Source organism: Lycium ferocissimum, chromosome 7, assembly GCF_029784015.1.
Source record: "Lycium ferocissimum isolate CSIRO_LF1 chromosome 7, AGI_CSIRO_Lferr_CH_V1, whole genome shotgun sequence".
Taxonomy (NCBI): domain Eukaryota; kingdom Viridiplantae; phylum Streptophyta; class Magnoliopsida; order Solanales; family Solanaceae; genus Lycium; species Lycium ferocissimum.
Genome location: NC_081348.1, coordinates 37,985,708 through 38,001,936, shown reverse-complemented (window position 1 = coordinate 38,001,936; position 16,229 = coordinate 37,985,708). Strand labels below are relative to the sequence as shown.

The window sequence follows — 16,229 nt, the reverse complement described above, 5'->3', positions numbered from 1 at the left end:
GGGTTACGGCGTATAAGCTAAAAAGTTTATGAGTTTTGACTTCTCTTTTCTATTTTAGCTTAAAAATAAATATTTAAAAGTATTTTTTATTTTAATTTAAACATTTCAGAAGTGCTTAAAAGCACCTAAAATAAGTTAATCCAAAGCGGGCTCTTAAATTCCTTCTTAGTCACTTTAATTCTAATTTTTGTCAACTTTTTAAATCCAATTTTCAACGTGGCATATTTGATATTACAAGATTGGAGGATATTTTGATACATTTTATGTATTTTTATTTTATGCCCACAAAATTCAAAAGTAGATTTTACTTTCTTAAACTCCATATCAAGTCTAAACCAGACGAATAAATTAAACGCAAGGAGTAACAAAATAGTCAAGATTGTTCACAAAAACTAATGCAAAAATTTCTATTTCTAAAAATAGTTCTCTTATTAAAAACTAAACTAAACACACAATTGGGAGGAAAACTTGAGAGCTAACATTTGAAGTAGTAAGACATTCTAGCCATTTCGCTAAAGAAAACCTAAGTTTATCCTTATTACAAAATTTAGATTACGTAAGACATTCTAGCCACGTAACTTAAATAATGAACATAATTTGAAAGGGAACATTTAATTTAGTAATTTAACAAGTGGAAATAAACAGCAAGCATTTTTAAAAATAATTTCAAATAGCATGACAGATTTGGAACTTACATTGTTATCTTTCTACATGTTAAGCTTGATTTCATTGCTAGGAAAATAATTTATACAAGTCAAATATCATGTAAGTTAAGATCAAGCCACAATGCTATAATCGCTTTGGAGCATTGTTTTGAACATTAGAAATCAAAATGTAACGATATTGAAACATGAAATTAAATACAATTAGAAAAACTTATACAAGTGCTCTTGATTAGTAAGTTGCATAAATATTATTTACTAAATTGTATACAGTATACTGCGTCTGACTGTCCATGAAAGCACAATACTCTTCTTGAACTTCTTTCAGTGTTAAAACTTATTGATAAGAGCACATGAAGCTCACATTTATCACTATTATTTAAATAGATAAACTATTTTAAATGGCTATTATGATATACTTTTAGTTTTGATTTTATTTATCTAAAATATATAAAAAAATTGCAGCCACAAAATTCATTAATAATTTTAATCAATAATCAATAAAATTAAGTCAAAGTATTAATATTGAACATCTAATTACTTAAGTTTTATATGATAATTTAAATACATAAAAAAATGTATCAACCGGTTCAATGACTGGTGATTCGTCGTGATGATGTATCCTATTATCCTAAAGATCGTAATGAGAAATATATCGTAGGAAAATGCAAGGAAGAGGGGAAGAAGGTGATGCTTATAGCCCATGAATAAACGAATTATAAAATTAAGACGAAATGACCATAAAGGTGTGGTGGATAGGATCTTTTCCCCCCTAACCAATGATCTCGAGTTTCCATTCTTAACCAAAGCTCTCGAGTCCGAACCTTGAGAATGAAAAGATTTTAGGGATCGCCTGAAAAGATTCTAGAGATCGCCTCGTTAGCCGAGCACTCTTTTTTTCCTCAAAATCCTGATCAAACACTTAGCTATCCAAACGAAATACTTCTTAAGAAAATAAACACTTCGAATGAAACCAACCCAACAAATTACTACTACTCACCCTCGGAGGGATATTCTGTCACAAATAAATCTCCAGCTCCCTACTATGTCATGATATACTGGCGCATTAAACGCTTTGCTTCTCCAAATGACGGTTGAGCAGCAAATCCGACATTCCAACTGAAATAAGTTCATCTTTACTGAAACAGTTACAACAGAGGACAACAAAAACCAAATAAATAAAAAAGGAGAAATATTTTAATCTGCAATACGTACAACATAGCGACATCAAACCATGTTTACTGTACGATTGAGCCATAAATGTAACGGCAATTGAAATTCAAATATGATAGCTCCAGTAACCCTGCTACATCCAATATGGATGGGAAAATGCGAAGAGAACTGTTACATCCATGCATGTTCGTTCTGTGGATTAACAGAGGAACTCCATATAACTCGGTACCTCAAAGTTCCGCATGAGTATCTGGACAACTGCCCGACCCTTCAACTAGCTAATGTTTCAATCTTTAACCATTCACGGAGATCAGAAAACTTCCAGGTAGATTATATTGCACTCAAAGTATTCATATGGTCCACAATTTGGCCTCAGCCTTGTTTCTGCAACCTGCTACTTCTACGGACATTCTGAGAATTTGGGGTATCAACCTTCGCATTTGGCTTCTTAGAAGTCTTATTGCGAGGAGTGTCATCCGATCCTTGATCTGTCATATCATCATTCTGAGAATCCATGGTGTCAACCTTCGCATTCTGCTTCTTAGAAGTCTTACTGGGGGGAGTGTCATCCGATCCTTGAATTGTTGCATCATTTTTTGCTTTTGGTTTACTAGATTCTTTTCCACTGGACTCCTGTATCAACAAATCTCCCTCGCTGTTATCTATGGCAGGAGATTTTTCTCCATTAAGGCATTGCTTTAGTGGTTCAAATTTCTCAACCCCATTGCAGGAAGCATCATTCAAGATGCTTTTAGATTCAGTTCCAAGTGGTTCTCCAATTATCTGTGACGAGGATGGAGATTCTTTCGACACTTTTTGACTCATAATTGAGTCCCAGTGAGAAGAATGACGACGGCAATGACGAGCATTTTCAAACCATTTACTGACCTGCATATTTAATAAAAAGAAACTAACTAAGAAGGGAAAAAAGGGGCAGCAGCGAAGCAAAAAAGAAGATATGAGTGGTGAAAAACAGGACGAAGCTGAAATTAACATATGCCAGGGAGAACTTATAAAACCTGGTGAGCTGTTAGCCCTAATTCTTTACCCAACTTCTCCTTTGCGTCACGGTCAGGATACTGATTGTCCTTGAAGGATTCATAGAGTCTCTGAACCCAAAAAAGCATTAAGCTGGAGTGAGCAAATGCATGAAAATTGACAAACAAAATTCTTCCAATAAACTAGACAAATACAGTGTCCGTCAATCCCAAACTAGTTGGGTCTGCCATATGAATCCTATCTAACCACATCCTGTTTGTCTCTTCAAGCAAATGCAGAAAAATATAAGAAAGAAAAATCATAAATGCATACAACTTTTTGGAAAGAAAATCTTTTTGGAAAGAAAATCTTTTAGAAGGCTTCACCATATTAGGCAAGCACATCTATAAACAAGTTCTACTTTCTTTTTGGGGTAACTACAGAGTAAACAAGTTCTGCTTAAAAGCTAGTGAAGTTGGTTTATCATATCCATTGTACACTACTACTTCAAGGATGACATAAATATGACGTCCTACCTTCAATTGGAATTGTTTTTAATATCATATTCATTGTATATAACTTCTACAAGGATGACATAACTATGACCTCCTACCTTCAATAGGAATTGTTTTAAATTTCAGCGGAAACTATAAACACTGATCAGATTATGTAAACAGTTAGAACCAGAGTAAAGCCCACAAATACCTTGGTGGCGGCTTCTCCATATGTTTTTCTTTTACCGCTTGAATGAGATTCAGAGGTGTCCACGCCTCCAACTTTGAGTTTCTCAGAGTGTCCCCCATCAGAAGTATGTCCGCTCCCTTTCCATTTCCCATTTTGGTCCTTGATATCTGCTGGAGTCGAACTAGGAGAAGCCATAGCAGCTTTGGCATTTCTGATCTTTCTCACCTTGGGTGAAGGACCACCCTCAAAATCTTCATCATCACTAGAATCAGAAGATCCATTTCCATATGTTTCCTTCATACACCAATGAATCCGAGCAAATCAATCCAAGCAGGTGGAATATAAAATGATAAGGAGTCACGTTGACGAACACAAGCGCATATATGATTGATCAATATATAACATGCAGTGACGTACCATTTAAATGAATAAATCATTGTTTTTTTATATAATAGATCTTAGTTTATGTTATAAAGAAAATAGTATGTCCAATTGCAGACAAGCGCTTTCCTCAAATCCTCCCATAAAAATAGCAGTTAAGCCTTCACAATTTTAAAATCCAAGATAACTGCAAGCTTGATATTTCAACTTGGTTGTTTCAAAAGAATCCCACTTTCTTTCTTTCCAAGAGATGACCTTTATATCAAGTAACCAACAAGGGAAGATATCAAAGAAGGTTGGCTACTGGAGACAGTAAGAATGATACCTCAGCAATCTAAGCATTAGTCATGCAGCTATTGAGAGTTGAAAGAGAAACAACAGTTCTCCGTATAATGGTAAGTGTTTGACTGCTTGTACAACTTAAGCACCTATTATAAGGGCTTAGACTCACTCAGCTGTCAGAACTCAATTTGAATGTTTTAGACAAGAACTTATGTTGTTTTTCCACAGAACTTTTTTGTAGTAAAATACAGTGACCCAGTTCTCGTATATATGCCACGTACAATCTGATATTTTAAAACTTTAACCCACAGAAATTGATTATACTAAATCACAAATAGATTAAATTTAACTCCCAACTTAAAAGGGTGTTGTGGTTTTGTTCCCACTTATCTTCCTCTATCCTTCTCCATAGAGAATAGGCTCTCATGACCAATTTTATACTGATGAAAACATGGACAAAACCAGAAAATTATGTTAATGTGAATGACCCCTTGAGGATAAAAAGTTGCATTTAGACAAAAATCAAGGAAATAACTCAAACAGGAATTGCATTTTTTGTGCTAAAAAAGACCTGGAGTATGATATTGAATATGATAATCTCATAAATGATGGCAGAAGTAAACTGGCCAAGCAAAAATGGCATGATCAATGGCCCTGCAGTTTCCATTTTTTTTCTGACAAATACGAATATTCTACATGGACTACATCAGTAAATTTCATTACTCCGAATCTAAACTGGTAGGAGATTGACCAAGGCATGAACATGTCAAGAGGGTTAAAATGTACTACATTAGTTATATACACAAATAGTAGATAATTAAACAGCATATATGTGGATATATGAACATAGATAATGACCAAAAAAAAAAAAATAGAAGCAGCTTACATCGTGCAGCTTTTTGTAGTCCAACCTCTCTAAGTGCCTTTTGGCAGAGACAAGAGGGCTAACAGATTGCGTGAGATAGGACAACTCATCCTTCAGCGAATTTCTTTTAGCTTTACCAACGTTAGCTTTTTCCTCTTGGGAAGCTGAGTTTGGCCTACTGTTATCTACTGGACTGGAAACCCCTTGTTCATCACCTGGCAACCTATTAGTATCAACTATCAAACCAAGATCCTCAGAGTCAGACGTAAAGTCGGAACTTGAACTTTCTGTTTTAGCCGGCTCCTTATCTGGATCATCAGGATTAAAGTCATCATCTTCTGAGTCATCAGAAGGAAGTCCCAAAATCTCATCATCTTTAGGAGGGGCTTCTGCCAGGTCTTCAGATGCAGAGTAAAAATCAGATTCATCGGAACTGGATTCATCTTCCGAATCATTTTTTTCTACATCTGGATTTTCAGGGTTGTAGTCATCGTCCTCCGAGTCATCTGATGGAAGTCCAGAAATATCATCCAGCTTTTCCCCGGACGCAGCAGCAGCTTCCTTGGAATATACTTTCTACACATGTTAGAAGAAGACACTTAGGAACAGCACTGAAAATCATAACGATCAGAAAAACTAACTGCTGATTATCCAGAACAATGATCAAGACGTGACCTCCCAGCTGTCAGTAACGGAAAGGTCTGTTCCTTGAAGATCATTAAGCAAGTCAATGCAGTCAACTTTGCAATCACAACCAGGACAAAGCCAGCCTTCATCATCAGGTGGAACTGTTAGCATGCATAGGAAGGAACAACAGAACCATGAGTGTAAGGAAGTTATTTGAGACTTGAGAAAAAGCTATCAGAACAATTATCAAGAGGATAACTGAACATTACTGTCTTCTTTTAACAGAGGTGGCTCCACACATAACTGGTGAAATGCACGCTCACAAGCGCCATCACAGAGGATAATATCATTATCAGCTAGCAGATCCTTCGAGCCACACTTTGCACAGAATATCTGCAGAAGAATAAAGATGCCTGAGAAATCCAGTTACCCCATCATAGCACCGTGAACACATCTAAAAATATAACAGCCAACAAGCATATCCTACATCTTCACTGTCAATCTCCCCTTCATTGTCAAATAAAGATGCCGGAAGCCTCCCTTCAGCAAGTAAAGTATCAAGGCGTTGAAACAAATCTCTAATTTTTAATTTGTAACGAAAAATATGGGTCTTGGCTCGTTGTAGCTCCTTCTCCAGCTTTATCTTTTCTAAGCTGCAAGAGTGGCAACACCACAAAACCCAATAATGACTTTGAATTAACATAAACAGGAAAATACAGCAAAGTGAGCTAAGCAAGGAAATAACAACTACCAGACATGAACATGATTTCTATAATATAATTCTTTCAACAGGCCAGATAATCTAAGGTTAGGTTAAGCAGGCAGCTGCAGTAGCACCTTGTAATAGAGAAGATAATTACAAAAATTACATATTCTCCCTGCCTTATGAATGTGACATGACACGATAAACTAAAATGAGCTTATTGGGGTAATAACAACTGGTAGTTGCTAAAACCATTGGCCCTTTGGCAATGGCAGATGTCAGCAAAGCAAATACAAATAACTCTACAGGGTTAGCATGCTTACACCTGCTTCCTCCCAGTAAAGAGCAAGTAATTAGACCATCACATCAACGCAACACTAATAATGCGACACATGAGCAGGTAGAAAGTACCCCTCAACGACCACTTTTTGTTTTTGGTAAGTTGGTACCTCCCAGATACTTCAAAAACTTACATCAACAGAGATTATGCAAAATTGCAAGCAAAAAAACCTTGATATCCTTCAACAGTGCAACGAGCTTTGAGATTGTACAAAGCCCATGCCCGTTCTTTAAAGAAACCTATTACTTTTGCCCCAAAAAAAAAAAAAAAAAAACAAAGCCCACGATGCTACTTCGCAACATAATGTTAGCGGTGCACACCTGCAAGCTTAAGTCACCATCATATAAGCACAATTAACCAATGATTTTTTTTCCACCAAGGTAAATAATTTTATTGCTATTGGCAAAGCCCAGCATACAGACATTATCCTAGAACTTTTTAGAGTAACATCTCCCGATTCAATGAACTATAGTAGTACTATGTCCCTTCTTCATCAATATCGATCTTGTATACTGTTCACACTTCACAAATAAATATTGCTGTAGGGTAACAAGCTGCTATGAGTGGTCAAGTATTATGAAGTCAAAAAAATGTGTACAATAAAACTGCAACAAGGTACAGAAGATTGCCTCTTATCCAACCTTCACTAAGCATTCATCAATTAAATTCTCACACATTTTACTACATAATAATTCTGATAAAAGGTTACGAACCTTTGTCCTTTCCAGCCTTCACCAGAGTAAGCTTCAATCAAGGTCTGCTCATATTGTATTCTATGTAATAAGTACCTCAGATGGGCCCTTATTCTTGTGAATTCATTCACAGCTATATCCTTACTATGTTTTTTCTTTCTCCTTTTTCTTTTCTTTTCCTCAATAGCATCATGAGTTACTACAGTATTATTTGCCTCAGGAGCTCCAGATTTCTCCTTAGACCTTGAGCGTAGAAGTCTAGTACTGCTGATAGGGGATCCTGAAATAGATTTTCTTTTTCTAGGCTGACCAGGTGTTTTCTCTCGACATTCTGATTGGTTAAGATTTTGAACTGTGTTTTCACATGCTTCTCCTGATTGCTCAACACCAGGGTTTTCAGACATATTACCTGCTGCTGATGCTGTGTAATGGCCCCCAGCAGTTGTTGTTGCCACCTTTTCAGGTGAAACTGCAGTGTTTCCAAGAGTTGACATCTCAGTTTGATTTCTAGCTGTGGTCTCAACTCTTCCTGATTGGCATTACCAAAAATGTCTACAGGACACAGTTATCTCTTCATTTTCATCTTAATGACGTCTGTGCTCAAGTTCTAAGTTACTGCAGTGATCAATATATTCAATGATCCAAGATCACGAGAAATCTATTCTCCCAATTCTCACAAAGACAATGCCATGGCGCAAAATTTCTTATACTCCAAACTGAAAAATCCAATATTGCTTCTCTGACCAAAAAAAAAATAGTGGCATGAGCACAGAAATATCAAATCAAAGTTGCGGTTATAAAACAAACGTATACTTAAATGCACCAAATACTTACAAACATGAGAGATAAAGAATAGAAACGCTCATCCAATTATGCACTTAAAATAATGAGGGTTAATGTTTGATACAAAATCAGTTAAAGATGGGACATTTGGTTGCTGGAGTAGTGGAGTTTTCTCTGATCTGTACATCACCGTGTCACATGTACTACAATAGCACTATTAAATAGTACTTATCTACTTTTGGCTAGACTTCCTAAATGCAACAGAACCAAAGAAGAAAGAGAGGCTAACATATCTCCTTCGAGTAATAACGATACAACAACATACCCAGTAAATTCCCACAATGTGGGGTCTGGGGAGGGTAGAGTGTACGCAGACCTTACCCGAGGTTGTTTCCGAAAGACCCTCGGCTCAAAAGAGAACAAGACAAAAGGTCAGATAAGGACAAGCATAACAAAACAATATGAAAACGAGAAGCAACAAAAGCGAGAGAGTCATGATAAACAGTAGCTACCATAAATAAATAAGATACTCGAAGTACAAGACCCAACAATATAAGCAGAAATCAGATGGCAATAAACGAATGAGCAAACTACAACTACTAGGACGAAAGAAGTAAGCGAGACTACCTCCTAACCTTCTATCCTAATTTGAGTCCTCCACAACCTCCTATCTAAGGTCATGTCCTCGGTAAGCTGAAACTGCGCCATGTCCTGTCTAACCACCTCTCCCCAATACTTCTTTGGCCTACCTCTACCTCTCCTGAAACCGTCCATAGCCAACCTCTCACACCTCCGCACTGGGGCATCTGTGTCTCTCCTCTTGACATGTCCAAACCATCTTAGCCTCGCTTCCCGCATCTTGTCCTCCACCGATGCCACTCCCACCTTGCCCCGGATGTCTTCATTCCTAATCTTATCCTTCCTAGTGTGGCCACACATCCACCGCAGCATTCGCATTTCCGCGACTTTCATCTTCTGAACGTGAGAGTTCTTGACTGGCCAACACTCCGCCCCATATAGCAAAGTCGGTCTAACCACCACTTTGTAGAACTTGCCTTTAAGTTTTGGTGGCACTTTCTTGTCACACAGTAATAAGGACATGAAGCACAAATATATAGCAGCAGTTCTCGGCAGCTTCATGCTTTCAAATAGTGGGGACAAGAAAATTATCCAAATAAATTAGTCCTCCTGCTATAATCTCTACATAAAGTCCAGCCCGTGAATTGTCAAATCTAAAATAAGAAAATAAAATTGTGTAACTTATATTTACTTACCAAAAGACTACCACTCAGGAACATCAATACAGTTGGGATCATTAAGGTACAGCCCTTAGTCTATTCCTTGCTTCCATTTGAAAGAATCTGGAATCTCAACAATGAATATATGAATTTTTTTCTATATATACTGATTTTTTGCACAAGCTATTGCGCTGACAATAATGGAGGGAGAAGGTTTTGGTTGGTTAGATAAATTGTAGTTTCAGTCTTCTCGAGGAAGGACCCCTTTGTTTGAACGAAAAAGAATAACCGGAAGCCCCAAATAGCGAAACTGCCATCCAACTCCCCCAAGTAAAGGGAGCAGGCACTGCTCTCAGCCTGTCCAGTAGGAATCAAACCTGTGATTTTGCCCTTTACTCAGTCGGGCGCTTTAACCATTCAGCCATGGACGCAAAAAGACTCAATAAGTGGTATTCCATCTTCTTGGTAGCACAAGGGCGCAACATTAAATATGGAGGAAAGAAGATAACAATATTTCACAGAAAGCTCAATCAATAAAGAGCATTTTAGTGGAATTTAACTTAGTTACTTCCCAGAGACCACACAAGACCAGAAAAGCAGCTAGTGAACCTGGGGTAAGGCCTCATTTGTTTGCACTTAATGGAGGTCTAAATTGAATGGTTCAGAACTCCGTCCATGAAGTGCATTTGTTTTTATTACGATTTAGCCACTTAATACATCTTTAACACGTCTGATTCAGACAGATCCTGAACAGAGTCTGAAAACCATTCAGACCCTTTGCTTGCTCTTTTATGTTTTTAATGTTAAATTCTACTATTAAACTTATTCTTCTTCTCCAATTTTATCTCCCTGTAGAAACCCAAATCATCCATGGCTAAGGATTTCTAAACCTGCCTTCTCATCTCATCTCTCATCTCTATTGCCGGACCAGTGCAAATAATAAACTACAATTCAACCTCTAAAACAAAGGAAGCAAAAAACAATCTCCAATTTTTACCATGCTTCTTCCCAATCATCACTCCTCCACTGGCCTAAGAAAATATAATTGAAATTCATTGCCAGAAAATTACCAATGACACATAACCAAATATCATTACACGGAGAACAACCATGAACAAGGTCTAGAAAACCCAACCACCACCACCTTGACAGTGGTGATCTTTTATTGAGTTATCAAAAATGGTGGGTCTGTTAATGAGAGTAGGTGGTTGGATGAATTTTGGGAATTGAAAAACAAACAAAATTAGAAATTGTATCAATTTCTTCTCTTTCGTCTTTGAAATTTGAATTTAGAGAATGATTTTAGTGGAATCTGAAGGTTCAAATTTGCTTGTGGATTACTCGAGGGTTACGGCAGTGGCAAAGTTTCGACATTATTGGTGCTTGAAGAAGTTCAAAGCTCTGTCTTTTTATTATGTTTATTACTCCATCCGTCCCAATTTATGTGTCACCTTTCGCATTTCAAGAGTCAAATAAGTTTTGCTTTGACTACAATTTTTTCATATGCCTTGTAAATATTTTGAAATGTTAATTATTGCGACGTATAGTACTTCTTACATAGTTTCCAAATATGTAAATTTTATTTTTAAAATATTTAGAGATTCTATGTCCGATTTCGCGGTCAAAATTAAGAAATTTGACTCTTGAACTATACCACATAAATTGGGACGGGGGAGTAATAATTTGGAAATAAAATGAAATTATGTTCATTCAAATGTTAAAAACAAACAGTCTTAATTACTCCCTCCGTCCCAATTTATGTGATATAGCTTGACTGGGCACGGAGTTTAAGCAATAAAGAAAAAGGTCTAAAATAAGCCCAAGATATTTGTGAGGTTATAGAAAATCTCGTTAAGCGTAAAAGGTAAAGTTTAAAGTTAAATTGTTGCCAAATAAGGAAATGTATCGTTCTTTTTGGGACAGACTAAAAAAGAAAGTGTATCACATAAATTGGGACAGAGGTAGTATGTAATATTCAGATTTAGAGATAACATCTTAATCATTAAGATGTGCATTCAGATTTAGACGTCTTAATCTTATGAGAACAAATGCAGCCTAAGTAAAATTTGCAAAGTTGACCACATTCTTTTAAAAGCTTGTTTCGTACATAAATTACTCGGATTGAGCATAGAACCGCTCTGAGGTTCAAAGTTCCTCCGGTAGACTAGATGAGTACACTGGCCTAGCGGCCTACAAGAGGCGTTTGGCCATGAAAACCACATATTTTTCTACTTTATTTGGAATTTTGAAGTTGGAGTTGTGTTTGGTTATAGTTTTGCAAAGAATTTTTGGTTGTTTGAATGTACTGAAAGTGAAAAAGTGAAAATAGGGTTTTGGTTGTTTTCCAAGGAAGTTGTATTTGGGACTTTCATGACCAAACGCTGATTTTCAAATGAAGTGAAAAAAAAATCCAAAAGTGAAAAATTCTCATGGCCAAACGGGTATTTTCTGGAAGAAATATAAGGACAAAGACAACGGAACATTGAGACATGGTAGTTTTCAAGTTGATATAAATGGCTATCCCAGTAGGAACAGCTGAGGCCTCAAGCAAATAAATAAATTTAACTTTGGTGACTACATAAGCAAACTTTGGTGACTACAGAAGCATACTTTCATCAACAGTTTGTCCCAAAATAATTTCTACTTCCCTAAATAAAACTAAACAGGATATCTTTATCAAAAAAAAAAAAAAAAAAAAAAAAAAAAAACTAAAACTAAAACTAAACAGGATATATACCATTAAACCAAATGGTAGAAAGGTGGCACTGTTCTCTTCATAAAAGATTTATTTTTTTATTCATAGAAATTACTCCCATATATCTCCTTCCATTGGATTATATGGTATATAAACTTGCTAGCATTCATATTAATCATAGTGTAAAGTCATAATAGGACATCAAGGGCAGAATAAGAGTAAAATTCGAAATTGATTACACGTTCATGAAGTTAAAAGAGGATCATGATTTCTACTTAATGAATGTATGCGTATCTCCACTAAATTGCATTTAATAGATTTGAATGGAATAAGAAGCTAGATCTTGGTTTATTATTCTACAAATAAACAATAAAAAGGGATATTGGCTCCTTCTATTTTCTGGTATTTAGTTTTATAATAACATACACTGTAGGAAAGACATGCATCTATTTGGTAACACATTTGCTTGTAATCACATCATACTTTGCAGGATTGAAGAGTCATAACCAGGGGCGGGACGGTGTTCACCCGAACCCCCTCGGCAAAAATTACACTGTGTATATAAGGTAATTTTTTTATTTTTTATGTACATATATAGATTTTGAACACCCTGAACACAAGACTAGAGGTTGGCTCAGTGGTTTAGGGGGTTCAAATTTCACCTTGAGGTTCCAAGTTCAAATCCTAAGCACTACATTTTTATTTTTCAAACACCCTTAGTGAAAATCCTGGATCCGCCACCGGTCATAACCTCTAGATTTGAGTGTTGCCTAAATTATTTATTGCCTTATCTCCTTACTAAAGGGGAAAAAGTCTCTTTTTCTTATTTTTTGTTAAGAGTCCCACATCGGCACTCTAAGCGATGGGTGGTCTCTTCATATGGACTTGGGCAATCCTCCTCTCTTGAGCATAGCTTTTGGGAGTTGAGTTAAGCCCAAGTTTCATTTCTTTACTTCTTTATTTTTAAGACTTATTCGCCTATTTATCCAAACCTTTGTCTTTAGAAACTAATTTGTCTTTAACGGAAGAGACAGAAGCTCGAGTTGCAACTATACACCATATCCAACAGCCAATTCAAGTATGTCAAACAATTTAAGCTCATCTGTTTTTTTTTTATGGTTAGTAATTTGTGATAGAATATGGAAAGCAAAACTAAAGGGTGTCCAAGGAAACCCTGTAAACATTAAGAACCAAAAGGACAAGACATTTGATATAACTTACGAAAGCTTGACAATTTTCAGCTACTTTGAGGGAAAAAGACAACAAAAACCCTAACAAAAAGTAGAATCACTAAACCAGTGCAAATCCATGAATTTAGTGTTATATGGAAAATGTCCCAACTTTTCTTTTTCTTGTTTCCACCCACATTTAGCCAAAACGATGTTTGCAAGAGTGTGGGGTTTCAAGAAGGAAAATATTTTACAAGAGTTAGAAGAATTCAAGATTACATTAATTCTTTTCTTCCCAGAGAAAGAAATAATCAAGAATCTGTAAACTAGGGCTTCAAAGTGAAGGTGTATTTTTTTTGGGGAAGAGTAAGTGAGTGGAGGAGAGATGAAAAGTAGGAAGAGCGGCTGGTAGATATTGATGTTCCCGAGCCTTTCTCTCTAAGCCGATAACATAATAGAGTGAAAGCTGAGTTGGTCCTTCAAATCAGGGTGCGAATGGTGCACTAGTTCATATAAATGGCTATCCCAGCAGCAACAGCTGAGGCCTCGAGCAAATGAATAAATTTATATTTGGTAACTACAAAAGCAGACTTTCATCAACAGTTTGTCCCAAAATAATTTCTACTTTCCTTAAAAAAAAAAAAAAAAAAAAAAAAAAAAAAAAAAAACTAAACAGGATATACCATTAAACCAAATGGTAGAAAGGTGGAACTATTCTCTTCATAAAATATTTATTTCTGTATTCATAGAAATTACTACCCATACATCTTCTTTTGGATTATATGGTATATAAACTTGCTAGCATTCATGTTAATCATAGTGTAAGTCATAATAGGACATCAAGGACAGAATAAGAGTAAAATTCGAAATTGATTACACGTTCGTGAAGTTAAAAGAGGATCATAATTCTACTTAATGCATGTATGCATATCTCCACTAAATTGCATTTAGTAGACTTGAATGAAATAAGAAGCTAGATCTTGGTTTATTATTCTAAAAATAAACAATAAAAAAGGATCTTGGTTCCTTCTATTTTCGGGTATTTAGTTTTGTAATAACATACACTGTAGGAAAGACATGCATCTATTGGTAACACGTTTTCTTTGTAATTCACATCATACTTTGCAGCATTAGAGAGTCATAACCAGGGGTGAATCTATTACACTGTATATATAAGATAATTTTTTTTTGTTTTTATGTACGTATACAGATTTTGAGTACCATGAACACAAGACTAGAGGTCGGCTTAGTGGTTTAGGGGGTTCAAATTTCACCTTGAGGTTCCAAGTTCAAACCCCAAGCACTACATTTTTATTTTTCGAACCCCCTTAGTGAAAATCCTAGATACGCCACGGGTCATAACCTCTAGATTTGAGTGTTACATAAATTATTTATTGCCCCTTATCTCCTTACTAAAGGGTAAAAGTCTCTTTTATCTTTTTTTTTTTTTGTTAAGAGTCCCACATCGGCTATCTAAGGAATGGATGGACTCGACTCGGGCAATCCTCGATAGGCCCAAGGTCCATTTATTTACTTCTTTATTTTAAGACTTATCGCCTATCTATCAAAACCTTTGTCTTTAAAGGAAACAGACTTCTGCTTGAGTTGCAACTATACACAATATCCAACAGCCAATTCAAGTGTTTAGACTCGTCTGCATAACTTAAGCCTTAGCAATATGTGATTGGAAACTAAAGGATGTACAAGGAAACCCTTTAAACATTCAAAACCAACAGAACAAACCATGTAATACCTTACCAAAGCACGCCAATTTTCAGCTACTTTGAGAGAAAAGTAAGCAAAAAACACTAGCCAACAGTAGAATAAAGGGAAATCCAAGTATTTAATGTAGTAGGGAAAATGTCCCAACTTTCCCTTTTTCTTGTTTGTACCCACATTTAGATAGTTGGGTTTGAAGAATGAAAAATAGTTTACAAGAGTTAGAAGAAGAATTCAAGATTACCTTAGTTTTTGTCTTCTTTGAAGAGAAAGAAATCGAAATCAAGAATCTGGGAACTAGGGTTCCATACTAAAGGTGTACTTTTTTTTTTAATTTTTTGGGGAAGAGTAAGTGAGTGGAGGAGAGTATGAAAAGTAGGAAGAGTGGATGTAGATATTGGTGTTGCCGAGCCTCTCTCTAAGCCGATAACAACATAATAATAGTATTAAGATGAAAGCCTAGTTGGTCCTTCAAATCAGGGTGCACTGGGCAATGTGCGGTGTAAGCACGTTCTCAAGGAGCGTAGCAATTTTTACGCTGGCTAGGTTCACTTTTGCCGCGCCGCCATTGTTTCCCCCTCTTTCGCTTCCACTTGATCTTTCCAGATTTGCTTTTTAACAACGCTGGGCCTAATCGGAGTGTCCCTGGGCTTCTATTTCATCCAATTGCTTATAGCTTTTGCTATCGGGCCCAAAAGCGTTTCTTTTCCAAAACATTTGTTTGCACGGATATCCTTCGAAGGCACTGGTCTTTTATTTTTGCCCCTCAAATTGCTGGTCTTTAATTTTTGTCTTTCGCTTAAAAAAGTAGTTCAAAGTATCTTGAGGTTCTGGGTTCGGTAGAATTTGCCTTAAGGTAAAAGTTTGCCTTGCGAAACTTTTCAAGGTAGAATTTCTTTTTTAACTCTGCTAGAATTCTACAAAAGTGTCAGAATGGGCCTAATTTTGCAACGAAATTCTGCCTTGCGGATTATTATTTTTTTACTGCGTCGGGATTCGAACCCAGAACATCAAGCTATTTTAGGTGAAGGGCAAAATTAAAGACCAGTAATTTGGGGGACAAAAATTAAAGACCACCCCCGAATAAGGATAATCGTGCAAATTGCCCTTTCGAAAAAATTGCACCATTGTCCTTCAAATGGGCTGGTCTTTATTTATTTTTCTAGGGAAAGAACACTAATATCCCCTACACACAAAATAATTATCCTTCCATGCCCCTTACCTTTATACCCCAAAAC

The 16,229-nt window shown here is 36.2% G+C and overlaps 1 protein-coding gene across 4 annotated transcripts; it reads right to left on the bottom strand.

Annotated features, from left to right (window-relative positions):
• Positions 1-1,756: 1,756 nt before the first annotated feature.
• On the bottom strand, positions 1,757-15,606 carry LOC132064833 (pathogenesis-related homeodomain protein). Of its 4 annotated transcripts, none has more exons than XM_059457958.1 (9): positions 15,236-15,606; positions 7,409-8,126; positions 6,140-6,305; positions 5,922-6,045; positions 5,701-5,813; positions 5,047-5,601; positions 3,519-3,791; positions 2,855-2,944; positions 1,757-2,723 (listed from the first exon to the last, which is right to left on the bottom strand). In XM_059457958.1, exons 2-9 carry the CDS (start codon positions 7,879-7,881, stop codon positions 2,208-2,210), a joined length of 2,310 nt encoding a protein of 769 aa, XP_059313941.1. In that variant the 5' UTR covers positions 7,882-8,126; positions 15,236-15,606; the 3' UTR covers positions 1,757-2,207. The 4 variants fall into 4 exon arrangements, with proteins under 4 accessions (XP_059313941.1, XP_059313942.1, XP_059313944.1 ...); XM_059457959.1 differs by having other exon boundaries at positions 7,409-8,121; XM_059457961.1 differs by lacking the exon at positions 15,236-15,606 and adding an exon at positions 15,031-15,176.
• Between the last annotated feature and the right edge of the window lie 623 nt (positions 15,607-16,229).